The sequence below is a fragment of the Typopeltis vanoorti genome, chromosome 12, assembly GCF_054136105.1.
Source record: "Typopeltis vanoorti isolate ZY-2024b chromosome 12, IOZ_Tvanoo_1.0, whole genome shotgun sequence".
Taxonomy (NCBI): domain Eukaryota; kingdom Metazoa; phylum Arthropoda; class Arachnida; order Uropygi; family Thelyphonidae; genus Typopeltis; species Typopeltis vanoorti.
The window spans coordinates 70632349-70645842 of NC_143560.1; the positions used below are offsets into that span (position 1 = coordinate 70632349).

Consider the following 13494-nt stretch of genomic DNA (forward strand, 5'->3'; position numbering starts at 1 on the left):
AGCTGCTTTATTTCTAACTCAGCTTCCAGATCCATAAGTTAAAATTTGTTTGAACACTGTCTTGCCTACATTTTTAGGTAATTCACTACAAGTAGATTTGCATGAATAATAAATAACCAGGTTTTAACTTGTATAACTTTGTTATTAACCCTAGATTTATCTCCTCGATATGCTTCACTGTCCATATGGCTTTCAGCATCTTCAGGAAGTTATTAATATAAGTAAAAAACTAAATGTTTTCCAACAGCTGCTATTTCTATAAACCAAAAAGACTGGAATGATAGTTTAATCATGTGTACCCTTTCCTCCATTTCTATATTCTAGCCAAAGTGTTTCTTTCACTTCTGTTTACAACTTTTACACACTGCTTCACTTCCTTACATTTTTCTCTGTATTCTCTCTGAGCACATGCTGAATTACTTGCTAGGAATGTTTTTTTTTTTTTCAGTTTGCTGCACTCTCCAAGTTGGGTTCTCATTTTATGACTCTTTTTTTTTCTTCAACAACTGGAGGAAGATGTGACACTTCATTTACAACAATATATTCTGATGAGATAATCAAATCCAAGACCTTTAATCCATGTGTGGCTTCTGTTATATACTGCTTAGGTAGTTATCTGTTAAAACTTAAGAAATTCATTCTCTTTGATTCCTGATGCTGTCTCTTCATTCAACTCTATATTACCATAATTGAAATCACCCATAATGATCATCCTTTTCTTATTAGCCAGACCAATTTGTCTAAACATTTCCTTCTCACTGCCTTACACATTACCAGGTCTATAGCAAAACCCTACTGAACATTTAATTCTGTCCACCTGTACTTCACACCATACTGCTTCAAAATCACAATTAGTATTTGCTCCTTGCATCTCCATTCTAGACAGGCACAACTCCTCTGCCATCATCAGTAACACTCCTTGCTTTTTGCTTTATCTATCTTCATGAAAGACTACCTATCTCTATTCCTGTCAGAATGTCATCCTTGTTCAACAATGTCTCACTTATACCAACAATTTTTTGGTGAATGAACTCTATCAACACTACAATTTCATTCCCCATTGTTTCGAATACTTCTAACATTTGTAAACATACACACCAGCTCATTTCTCTTTCTATAACAAGTCCCACTAATCTTACTTCTCGGATATGACTCGTCGTTCTCATCCATTCTTGTCTATCACTGATTCCTGTGATGAGTTGCATATGTGAGAGCGGGACCTCCCATAATGAGTTTCTTGACTTGACTCCATGGAGGTCTGTTGATAATAATAATAATTCATGCTTTTCTATTCAGCTGTAGATGAATATGCAGTTGTCGGTTTGCTTTTTTCTTTGTCTCTAATATTGCATAAATTTTAGGGATGATGTTTTCAAGTTCTTCAATTATTTCTTCTTTTTCTGTCAGTGATCTTACATTCCAGGTGTCAATTCTCAGTATTTCCTATTTTAGTTTCATTTACCTTATTCCATTCCTGCTAACTTCCAAGATAGTGTCCTTTTCCTATTTTGATTTCTTTGAGCAGTTGGGTTTGATGCTCTCTAGCATGCTGCTAACCCAACCAGGAAATCCTTCCTGTGTTGGCTGGGTATATCGATGTAGTTCATACTAGGGTGGCCCCTTTTAGAAGTAATACACTTCGAGACCGCTTTGCCTATATCACTCGTTCACCTTCACACCATGTTGAGGTACAGGTAGAATTAGTGGTGATAGTTATATTTAAGCTGTAAATCAGCAGTCAGACTTGAAGGAGGGAGGTATAGGAAGAAGATTTGATGCAGCATAAGACAGGAATATACACTTTCTTCACTCTTATTTTCATCTGTCTAGATGAAGAAAAGTGACATTATGCCTCTATCTAAAATGGATATAATTGGCTTAGCTCATTACTTCATGTAAATACTGTTATACTTCTATATAAATCCAGTGCAAATCTTTAGAACTCTTTAACTATATTTAATAACTGCTGTAACAGATATATGCAAATCAGCAAGAAAAAGACAAAAACTATAAAATAAGCAGGAACATAGGAAACATCAACTTTTTTCTTGTGGAGAACCTATAGAACAAGTAAAACGTTTCATCTGTTTAGCCACAATTTTTAGCAAAGATGGCCATTAAGAATTCTATCTTGACACTAAATTAGCAATATACAAGATAGTGTTAAAACTAATTTTAACTTATGGAGATAGTTGATCAAAGACTAGAGATCACAGATGATATGAGAAAAATTAGAGGAAGGAGTATACAGATGGAATCAGTGGCAACATAATATTAAAAGTGAAGATATTAGGAAAGAACTTGGCATTGTTAGCAATATCCATGAATGTGTGAGCTGAAGTATGGTCATTTAAATATAATAGGAAAAGAAAGATTAGAAAATCAGGTGTTTTGATGGCAGGAAAATGACTGGGATTAAGACTGAGATCTAGGCAGATTGATGCAAGTTGGAGATGTTCTGAGAAATAACAGACCATCTGGAGGAAAACTGTTAATAAATATTAAGTAATAATGTAAACTGTCATGTAATACTATCATAGTTCTGTAAACCCTTTGAGGTTACATATCAGGAATTGCTGACAGTGATTGTTTTGCATTCACATTGTATCAAAATTTATTTCAGTTTTATTTGTTTAAGTATGAAAGTTATTGAAAAAATGATTTTCTCATTTCATTTCTCATATGACAGACAATATATCTAAACCCAAAATTTTGTTCTAAAATTCATGACTTATTTTTAATGGTATTAACAACACCAAATGACCATTTTATAAAAAGATGTTTTATTAACTGCTTATATTTGCTGAGGTTCAAATCAGCATCATCAGAATACAGCATGTATATGCAGCAGCGAGTAAATGAAATAATACAATTGTAATGAACAAAAGATCTCAAGTCCTATTTTGGTGCCATCTAATGTTGTAAAAAAAAAAAATTACAGCTATGTGGGAGTTGCTCTTAAGATAACAGTCTCCCAAATGTTTGGCAAATTAATGCAACCATATTCAGGTTAGGAAAATTCTTCATAGCCATGGCTGACTTTAAAAATAATCTTTCGGTTCTGTAACAACTTCTAAATAGCACATTAGTTTTCTTCCATCTAATCCTGTGTGAAGGGATGTCCAAAGCATAGTCTGCAGTCCTGACTTGCCATAATAATGATAGGAAATGTATTTATTTTTTATGTTCTTCCAGGTAGATGTTAGCAGATCTTCCTGTCTGCCCATAATAGACCAAGTCACAATCACAGGGAACTTTAAACATTCCAGGGTGTGCTAGAGGATCAAGTTTATCCTTAGATGAGTGGATCAGAGTTGCTAATTTAACAAGAGGTTTGAATGTGGTGCGAAGGCCATGTTTCATCAGTACTTTGGCTGTCTTTTCTGATGTACCTCTGGCATAAGCTAAAAAGAATCCTAGGGAGTTCTTTCGATATGTAGCCAGCAAAAGAAAGAATGATTATGGAAGGATGAATTGATTGGAGGAAATGGTATAAAGACAGCTGTTGCAGAATGTGTGGTGGAGATACTTAATGAGCAGTTCATAAAGATCTTTCAATCTTGTGAATGTGACTTCATGGAGAGATTAAGAGCAGTTGATGATGGGGAGGAGAGACTGACTGTAAGTGAGCAAGAGGTGTTTGGGGAGTTGAGTAAACTAGATGTAAATAAGGCTGTGGGACTTGATAATATATCACCGCGTATTCTGAAGGAATGTGTCAGAGAGTTGACACCTGCCTTGACATATTTTTTTAATACGAGTCTTGCACTAGGTCAAGTCCCTAAAGAATGGAAGGAGGGCAAGATTGTGCCACTTCATAAAGGAAGTGATCGAACTCAAGCATCAAACTATAGGCCTATCTGTGTGTCAGGTGTTGTGGTTAAGTTGTTGGAGAAGCTTGTGAGAACTAGGATCCAGAGTTGGGTTGACAACAATGGTATAATCTTTAATGGACAGCATGGATTTGCTAAAGGGAGGTCATGTTTTAGTAATCTACTTACTTATTACAATAAAGTGACTGCTTCCTTGGACAGAAGAGAAGGATACACAGTAATATACTTGGATTTGGCAAAAGCTTTTGATAGAGTACCTCATGATAAGTTGACAGTCAAACTAGAGCAGATGGGGTTGGATATTAGATTAGTGCATTGGATTGGAGACTGACTATCTGATAGGTATCAACAAGTTGTGTATGAGGGTGCAATATCCAGGAAAAGGAAAGTCACTAGTGGAGTGGCTCAGGGATCTGTTTTAGGGCCATTACTATTTAACTTGTATATTAATGATATTGGCGAAGATTTGGATGGAGATATTCAGTTGTTTGCAGATGATGCAAAGTTGGGACGAACCATAAAGAGTAGTGAAGATGTTGTGGCCTTGCAAGAAAACTTGAATAAATTGAGTGATTAGGCAAGCAAATGGGGATGTGAGTTCAATGTTGCAAAATGTAAGGTTTTAAAATTTGGAAAACAAAGATGGGATGCAGAATTTATGCTTGGTGAGAATATATTGTTGGAAGTAGAGGAAATAAGAGATCTGGGAGTGATAGTGGATAAGGATCTAAAATTTAGGGGACACATCGCCAAAATTGTGAAGACAACACAAAGACTTCTGGGAATGATGAGGAGGACACTGACGTGTAGAAGTAGGGAGATTCTTGTTCCATTGTATAAGGCTTTGATTAGGCCACACATGGACTATTGTGCCCAGATTTGGTCACCTGGTTTTCAGAAGGATGAAGAGATGTTGGAAAGGGTCCAAAGGCGACTGACTAAGGTAGTTTCTGACCTCTGGAATGTCGAGTATGAGGAAAGATTGAAAAGATGTAATTTGCAGAGTCTAGTGGAGAGAAGGAAGAGGGGAGATATGATAGAGACCTACAAGTTGGTAAGGGGTTGTTATAGGATCAATGGTGGAGAAGTTCTACAGAGAATAGTGGGAGATCAGGGGAGAACCAGAGGTCATCCCTGGAAACTGTATAAAGAGGGTGTGAGTAGGGGAGTGAGAGGCAGGTTTTTTTTGTGCAGAGTTGTGAATGATTGGAATCCCTTGCCTGAGAGTGTGGTGTCTGCAAGGAGTTTGAGTGTGTTTAAGACCCGGTATGATGAGATGTGTGTGAGATAAAAGGACCTCCTAGATGAGTCTTTGACTCCATGAGGTCTTGTTTAATAATAATAATAATAATAATAATAATAAGGAATAGAAATGATAATGTTGTGTTCCTGTGTATTCAGGGAGGGAGGTAATGGGGCTATGTAGTATTTTATCTATTTTGTAGGAATTGTAGCCATTGACCAAAAACATATGCCGCAGATATTTGAGTTCAGTGGACAGAGCTTTATCATTAAAACAAAAACTCTGGCTCTGTGTATAAGTGTTTTTAAAATGCCATACTGTTGGACTGGATGATGATGATGTGATTGTTTATGTAGATATATTCCTGTGTGTGTTGGTTTTCTGTAAATGGAAAAGATAGTGATCCATCTGAAAGGCAGGTGACTAAAGTGTCAAGAAAAGGTAAACAGTTATTATATTATTTTTCTACTGTGAAGCGGATTTTGGGGTGTTGGCTGTGTAAGTAGGTGACAAATTCATCTAATATGTCTTATCCATGGGGCCATGGAGAGGGGGAAACCCATGTGTCCATGGGTTTCCCCCCCCTCTCTCTCCCCTTCAACAAACTTTTACATGGAAAACAAAGTACTTACCACAGCTACATACAAGCCCCTAATGTGGTTATGCTATGTTGATAATGTGTTTCCCATGCAGCCAAATGGCAAACACATCATCAACATAGTGTAACTACACTAGGGGCTTGTATGTAACTGTGGTCAGTACATTGTTTTGAAAGTGTTCCATGTAAAAGTTTGCTAAAGTGCAGGGGGGGGGGGCATAGCAGTACCACTAATCTGTTTGTAGATTTTTCCTCCCCATGTAAAGTAACCTGCATACATAGTAAATTTGAATAATTCAAAAATATCAGGGGGAAATTTAGACTTGATCAAATCGAGTGTCTATAAGTGATACATTGGTAAATAAAGAGGTGACATCAAAACAAACCATCATGTCTGAAATTTTAAGGATATGATTTTTACTAGTGATTTGAAATGGAATTACTTTTTTTTTTTTTTTACAAAAGTAGAGGTGTGGTTTAACATGAACCGGTTTTATTTTTTGATGATTTCTTTTGGCCAGGAAGTCACTTTTTTTTAATAATTTGCAGACTTTTTCCTTTGAGACATAGTAGGTCTCCATCTGTAATTTGGTACGTAGAACCGTCACATAGGAGATCTTGCATTTTTTTGTTATAATCTTCTTGATCCATGATAACTGTTGCATTTCCCTAATTGGCTTTTGTAATAATAATATTTTTATTCTTATATAACTTTTTTAAGGCAGCTATTTTATTACGTGGTATATTACTTTTTAGCCTTGTTTAGGATGCTTGCTATATCTAAACGCACATTATTGGCCATTGCTGGTTGAAGATCGTAGATGCCCTGTTCTACCTTCATCATCATTTCTAATTTTGAAATTTGTTTATGACGGCAAAGTTATGCCCCAGACTGAGAGTCTTGGCTTCTTCAGTGAGCACTTGTAACGATAAATTTATGACCATGTGGTCTTGTCGAAGTCGCAGTCTTAGCATAGTATGTTGACGCTGTTGTAGGATTTCATATTTCTTCAGGTGTCTGCTTTTAACTTTTGCGAATTCTTTTTTTGCTGCAACTTCGGAGATGTGATGTAGGACAGTCTACATTTCAGGATTTAACACATTGATTAGTTCCTCATGTACAGCAGTGTTAGAACTGTTTAACTTACTAAGCTTTATGTGAGTAGCAGTGATTTGTTCTCGGAAAAGCGCTAAGCCTGCTCATCGGTAAATACATGTGCCTTTGCTGAATTTAGCTTTTCTTTAAATTTGAGGAAAGACGGAATGATATCGCTGTCACAGCATCATTTGAGGAAGGCTAACTTGTTCAATTTTCTGGACAATTTCAGTTTCAACTTACCGAACCGTCGCACTTTGTATACAATATCTACTCTGTGCAGAATCATCAATCTAGCAGATAAGCTTAGGTGTTGACAGTTATTCATGACTTATTTTTAATGTATTAACAATATCAGATGAACTATTTTATAAAACTATTTTATAAAAAATTCCTGATATTTACCCTCAAAGGATGTGCAGGATATGATAGTACTACATAAAAAATTTACATCATTACTAACTTCCTATCTACAATTTTCCTCCAAATCAGTCTGTTACTTGTCAAGACTCCAACATTATCAGATCTTATATTTCTGTCTTCTAAGGCACTTTGTACAGTATCAATTCCACCTATATCTTGGTCTTCCTCTGGGTCGTTTTCCTGCCAACCTGGCAGAGAACACTTGTTTTGCTAATCTTTCCTCTCCCATTCTGTTTAAGTGACCATACCACCTGAGATTAGCTCTGCTGACGCATTCCTGGATGCTAACAATGCCAAATTCTTTCCTAATATCCTCGTTTTTAACCGAGTCTATTAGGAAATATCCTCGGTTAAAAACGAGGATATTTCTGACCTGCTTTCAGATCCATAAGTTAAAATGGGTTTGAACACTGTCCTGTATACAGATAATTTAGTGTTTTGGCTAATTTCTTTCTTATTCCATATAAATTTATTCAATTGACTTCCTACCCTACCAGCTTTGTTGATTCTGTTGTCTATTTCCATATTTAATTTACCATCTTTACTAAAAATCATGCCTAAGTAGCAAATATTTTACTTCTATAGGTTCTCCATTCACAATACAGTTGACATTTTCAACGATTCTGCCTATTTTCATTGTCTTTCTCTTGTTATTGCTGACCTTCATACCATATCTTTACAACAGTTATTCAATTTAGTCAGGGGATCTTGCAGACTTGTAGCGGATTTATTTAGAAGTATAACGTTATCCGCATAAAGCAAAGAGCTGAAATTAACACCTCCAATTTCGATATCAGGTTTAATACCACTTTCCTTCATAATGTGATCCATATGGATAATGAATAACAGAGGTGATAATGTACATTCTTGTCTCACACCAGACTTAACATTAAACCATCTTCCTGTACCTTCAATTCTAACTGCTGACTTACAACTCAAATAAAGACTAAGTATTGCTTGATATAATGCCCCATTGACACCATATAACTGCAGCGTATTGAATAGTAGCTTCTCTCTTGGCACCTTGTCATATGCCTTTTCCAGATCTACAAAACTTAAATACAGATCTTTGTTATATTCCCATGATTTCTTGACTATTTGTCGTGAAGTGAAGATCTGATCCTGACATCCTCTATTTGGCCTGAATCCAGCTTGTTCTTCACCAAGCTTATCTTCCACAATCCTTCTCAACCGTTTCTCAAGTATACTGGAATAAATTATACCAGGAACACTCGGTAGAGAAATACCTCTGTAATTCTCACATTCAGTTTTATTTCCCTTTTTATATATGGACACTATGAGAGCTCTACTCCAATCATCTGGAATTTGTCCCTCTGTCCAGACCCTCTGAACTATGCAGCGCAGCCACTGTAAGACTTTTATACCTCCATACTTGAGCATTTCTGGTCGAATATCATCTACTGCTGAATTTCCACATTTCAGGCTTTTGATGGCTTTTTCTACTTCAAATATAGATATGTATTCCTGATTGCATACCTGGACAGTGTTTTTTATCACTGTGCTGTCATCACTGCTATTTTTATTTATCAATTTTTTGAAGTAATTACTCCATACTTCAAGGGTATATTTTTCTCCAGTTTTTATATCACCTTTATCATCTCTAATTCCTTTTACAGGACTCTTTCCTCCATTTCTGAGCTGCTTCAACAACCAGAATTTGTCACCTTTTTCATATTTATTTTCTATGTTCTTACCAAAGTCTTACCATAACTTTTGTTTAGCTAGTTTTTACACAGTGGTTAGCTTTCTTACATTTGTCTCTGTATTCTCTAAGATCACAAGCTGAATTATTTGACAGGAACTTTTGATATGCTTTTTTCTTTTCCTTCACTGCCTCTTTAACTTCCTATGTTCACGATTGAGTTCTGATTTTTCTATCCTTGCAGACAACCTCACCACATGCCTCTCTGGCTGAATCCTTCAGAGCTTGCCATTGAATCTCCAAGATTTGATTCCTGTTCTCAAACTCTTTCCTTTTTTCTTCAATAATCTTTGTGTATTTTAGTCTACAGTTCACATCTGACAGCTGCTCAACTTTTATTTGCTTTAAAACTTTCTTACATGTTATTCTTTTCTATATGAAATTCAATTTTATCCTACTCAAGACTAAATAGTGATCACTTCCATTTTCAAATCCTCTGTACACTCTGGTGTCCTGCACCAGGGAGAAAACATCACTATCAACAATAACATAGTCAGTGAGACTTCTTATTCCTTGCCTCTTCTCTCCATGTGAATTTATGCACATTTTTATGTTGGAACATGGTGTTAGTAATAACCAGTCCATGTCCAGGGCAGAAATCCAACAGATATTTGCCATTATTAGAGAATTTGGAGAAAAGAGCTTTGCTCTTTTCTCCAAATTTTCCCAAAATATTTTTGTATGTCTCACAATCATTTCCTACTCTGCTATTTAGATCCCCAACAAGGAGCAACTTTTCCTTTTTCATTGTGTCAGTTGCTTTTTCTAAAGCCTTAAAAAATTCCTCCACTTCTACCTTAGTAGAACCTTCTGTTGGACCATAGGCACAAATAAGTCTCATTGTCCATGATTTAGCCGATCTAATCCTACCTAAATAGCCAACACCCCAAAATCCACTTCACAGTAGAAAAATAATCAAATAACGGTTTACCATTTCTTGACACATTAGTCACCCGCCTTTCAGATGGATCACTATCTTTTTCTATTTACAGAAAGTCTACACACACACACACAGGAAGATACATAAACATAAACAATCACATCATCATCCAGTCCAGCAGTATGGCATTTTAAAAACACTTACACACAGAGCCATTTGTTCTAATGATACAGCTCTGACCACAGAACTCCTATATCTGCGCCATATGTTCTTAGCCACGGCTATAATCCCTACAAAATAGATAAAATACTACATAGGCCCATTACTCTGCCCTCTCCTAATACACAAGAATACAACATGACCATTTCTATTCTCTATATCAGAGGTACATCAGAAAAGCTAGCCAAAGTATTGATGAAACATGGCCTTCGCACCACTTTCAAACCTCATGTCAAGCTGGCAACTCTGATCTGCTCGCCTGAGGATAAACTTCACCCTTTAGCACACCCAGGAGTGAATGAAGTTCCTTGTGACTGTGACTTGGCCTGTTATGGACAAACAGGAAGATCAGTTAGCATCCACCTGGAAGAACATGAAAGATACATTCACTACTATTACTATGGCAAGTCGGGACTGGCAGACCATGCTTTGGACACTCCTTCACACTGGATTAGATGGAGGAAAACGAATGTGCTATTTAGAAGTTGTTATAGATCTGAAGGATTATTTTTTGAATCAGCAATGGCTTTGAAGAATTCTCCCAACCTTAAGAAATATGGTGCATTAATTTGCCAAAAATTGGGGTGACTGTTATCTTAAGAGAAACTCCTGCATAACTGTGTTTTTTTTTTTCTCAGAGGGCTCCAAAAATTGGATTTTAGATCTTTTGTCCTTTGCAATTATATTGTTTCACTCATTCACTGTCGCGTGTTCAAGTGTGTTGTGTCTTATGATGCTGAGTTGAAAATCAGTGAAATATAAGTTAATAAAACATCTCTTTGATAAAATTGTGTGGTGTTGTTAATACAGTGAAAAATAAGTCGTGAATAACCGTCAACATCTAAGCTTATCTATTAGAATGTCTCATTGTCCAGTTTCCCATTCTGATATTTGCCCACATCACTCTACTTGAAATTGCCTGCCATTCAAGAAGATTAGCCCTCGTATTTAGTGTTGAATACAAGGTCTACTACTTATTTTCCTTGATTGTCATTGCCTGAATATAACATTTTGTATTTATTGCTCAGAAAGATCTCACCAGTTTTTGTCTTTTTTGTTTCAGTCACCCCTGTTCTGTCAATCTAGTCTTATCTAATTCCTCAGCTAGCTCCATTTCTTTGCCATTCAGGCTTTTTATGTTGATAGTACTGATCTTCAACTCTGGTGATGTTGAGTTGAGGTGTGTTTCAGGACTTGTTCCAGTAGCTGACTTTTCACTGTTTGTCCTGGTTCCCTGGCAAAAAAACGGGGCCTTGTTTAACTGGGCGACGCCTCATCCGGTATGACATTCATTCATTTTGTACCATTATTTAATATTGTGGTTTAAGCCAATAAGGATACGATTTGGTCTGCTAAATCCCAAATTGTCAGCCCATCCTCGTTCATTCAGTATCTAGGTACCTAACAGGGTGCACCACGAGAAGGTGAGGATTGGCCATTAGGTCAGAATCCCTGGTCGGTTCTCTGCATTCCTTTAAAGGCTATGTGAAATCTCCTCTCAGTTATACAGCTTTGACCCTTAAGCACCCTATGTGTTTTGTCTTAAAAATTAGCTGCTATGGTCCACCTCAATACAAATTTCAAGTTACTTGATAATTGATTTTCCTTCTTAATAAAGTTTAATACTAGATGAAAGCCTTTGAACTTTCACCTGGTATTAAATTTTAGCATTTTTTACTGTATGAAATAAACAAATTTTTTTAAAGTATTGTTTTCTTGTAGGATGGTAAAACTGCTCTCTACTTAGCAGCTGAGAAAGGATTTGTAGACATTGCTCGTATTATACTAAATGCCAATCCAAATTTAGAAATTGCCACCAAGGTAAGCAATTTTACCCCTCTTATTTTCTTGTTTTCTTTTATTATTTCATATTCAAATTTTTTGTGACTATTTGAACTGTGACTTTGTTACACACAGTTTTTGTATAACAAATATAATCAGTACATAGTGTCTGGCCTCTAAACAGCTGTCTTTTCCTCACTGTTGACCTACTGATAAGCTAGTCCTTCAGGGATTATTGGGCATTTGATTATTGAAAGTTGTTAATCATTTTAAAATGAAACTGCCCAGGTTTTAAATAGCTGTCATTTTTTAGTGACAGGATATTGAAACTGATTAAAATTTTAATGGTTAAAATTTTGCAGTGTTCAGTAATCTTCACTCACTTCTGTATATAGGCTGGAAATTTTGACTGTTACATATAGCATATAATGCATTATTTCTCAACCTTCTTTCATTTGTACCCCATTTTTTAATATTAGGTTTTATGCCCCCCCCCTCCACCTTTCCCCTTGCAATTCTTGTGTTGAGACAATGACAAAACTCACAAAAAAAAAAAAAAAACTAGGAATTAATTAAAATTTTCAAATATTCATACATATTTAAATACGTTATCAAATCAAAAAATATTTAGATTTCGGTTTTACTAAGACTGAATAAATGATGAAGAAAAGACCACTGTGTGTTATTTGTTTGGCTGACAGCATGAAACCAAATAAACTTAAAAGACATTTGGAAACACTTCATAAGGAGTATGTTAACTAATCTAGACAGGTCTTTGCTGCCAAACTGAAATGTTTGAAAAACAAAAATCTAGCATTAAAAGAGCTTTATCATAAAAAGCTTTACTAGCTTCTTTCAAAAGTTGCATATAAAATAGCTAGATGCAAAATGCCCCACAGTATCGGAGAAGACCTAATTCTGCCAGATGCAATTGATATTGTGGACGCCATGCTTGGAGAAAGTTTTACTAAACAACTACAGTGCATACCTCTTTCAAATGATACTGTTGCTCAGTGAATTGGATTTATGTGAAGATATATCCAACTTTTGTCAAAGCTCTGTGATCAGTTATTCTCAATTCAGCTTGATGAGGCAATAGATAGCAACAGCGATTATCATTTAATTGCTTATGTTCAATTTTGCAATGGATTATCAGCAGTTGAAGAGTTATTGTTTTGTTTGGAATTTTTTTTTCACTTGGTTAGATTATAATAAATTTAGTTTAATCCTTTATCCAAGTGTAAGCAAACAAAGTTTGCACCGCAAGTATCTTCAGGACTGAGGCAGTTCGTGGTAAATGTGGACCAAGCTCTCATCATTTGTCTTAGTATCTCCCATAATGCAAAGCACATCTCCTTGCAGACATGTATAATGCTATGCATTAAGGGAAGGGCCACTACCCAGACCGGTTTCGACCTTTATTGAGGTCTCGTCACTGGGAGCCAGACCCAGAGGCGATGATACTATGGTGGAAGTAATGGAGAGGTTATATTTACTTATGTACGAGTTGTCAAAAGGTGTCTCACCTTATTATTAAATTACTCTGAATCGGAGAGAGAGAGAAATATGTTGGAAGTTTTTTTCACTTGGTTAGGCATTATACATGTCTGCAAGGAGATGTGCTTTGTTATCGGAGATACTAAGATAAGTGATGAGAACTTGGTCCACCTTTACCACGAGTTGCCTAATTCCTGAAG

At 36.0% G+C, this 13494-nt stretch overlaps 1 protein-coding gene across 2 annotated transcripts in view; it reads left to right on the top strand.

Annotated features, from left to right (window-relative positions):
* Positions 1-13494, top strand: part of Arms (Ankyrin repeat-rich membrane spanning) — a 640210-nt gene that overhangs the window by 220505 nt on the left and 406211 nt on the right. For both annotated transcript variants that reach the window (XM_090402051.1, XM_090402052.1), the window contains exon 9: positions 11738-11836. In XM_090402051.1, coding sequence (XP_090258177.1) covers positions 11738-11836 — 99 coding nt within the window. The remainder of the gene's footprint in view (positions 1-11737; positions 11837-13494) is intronic.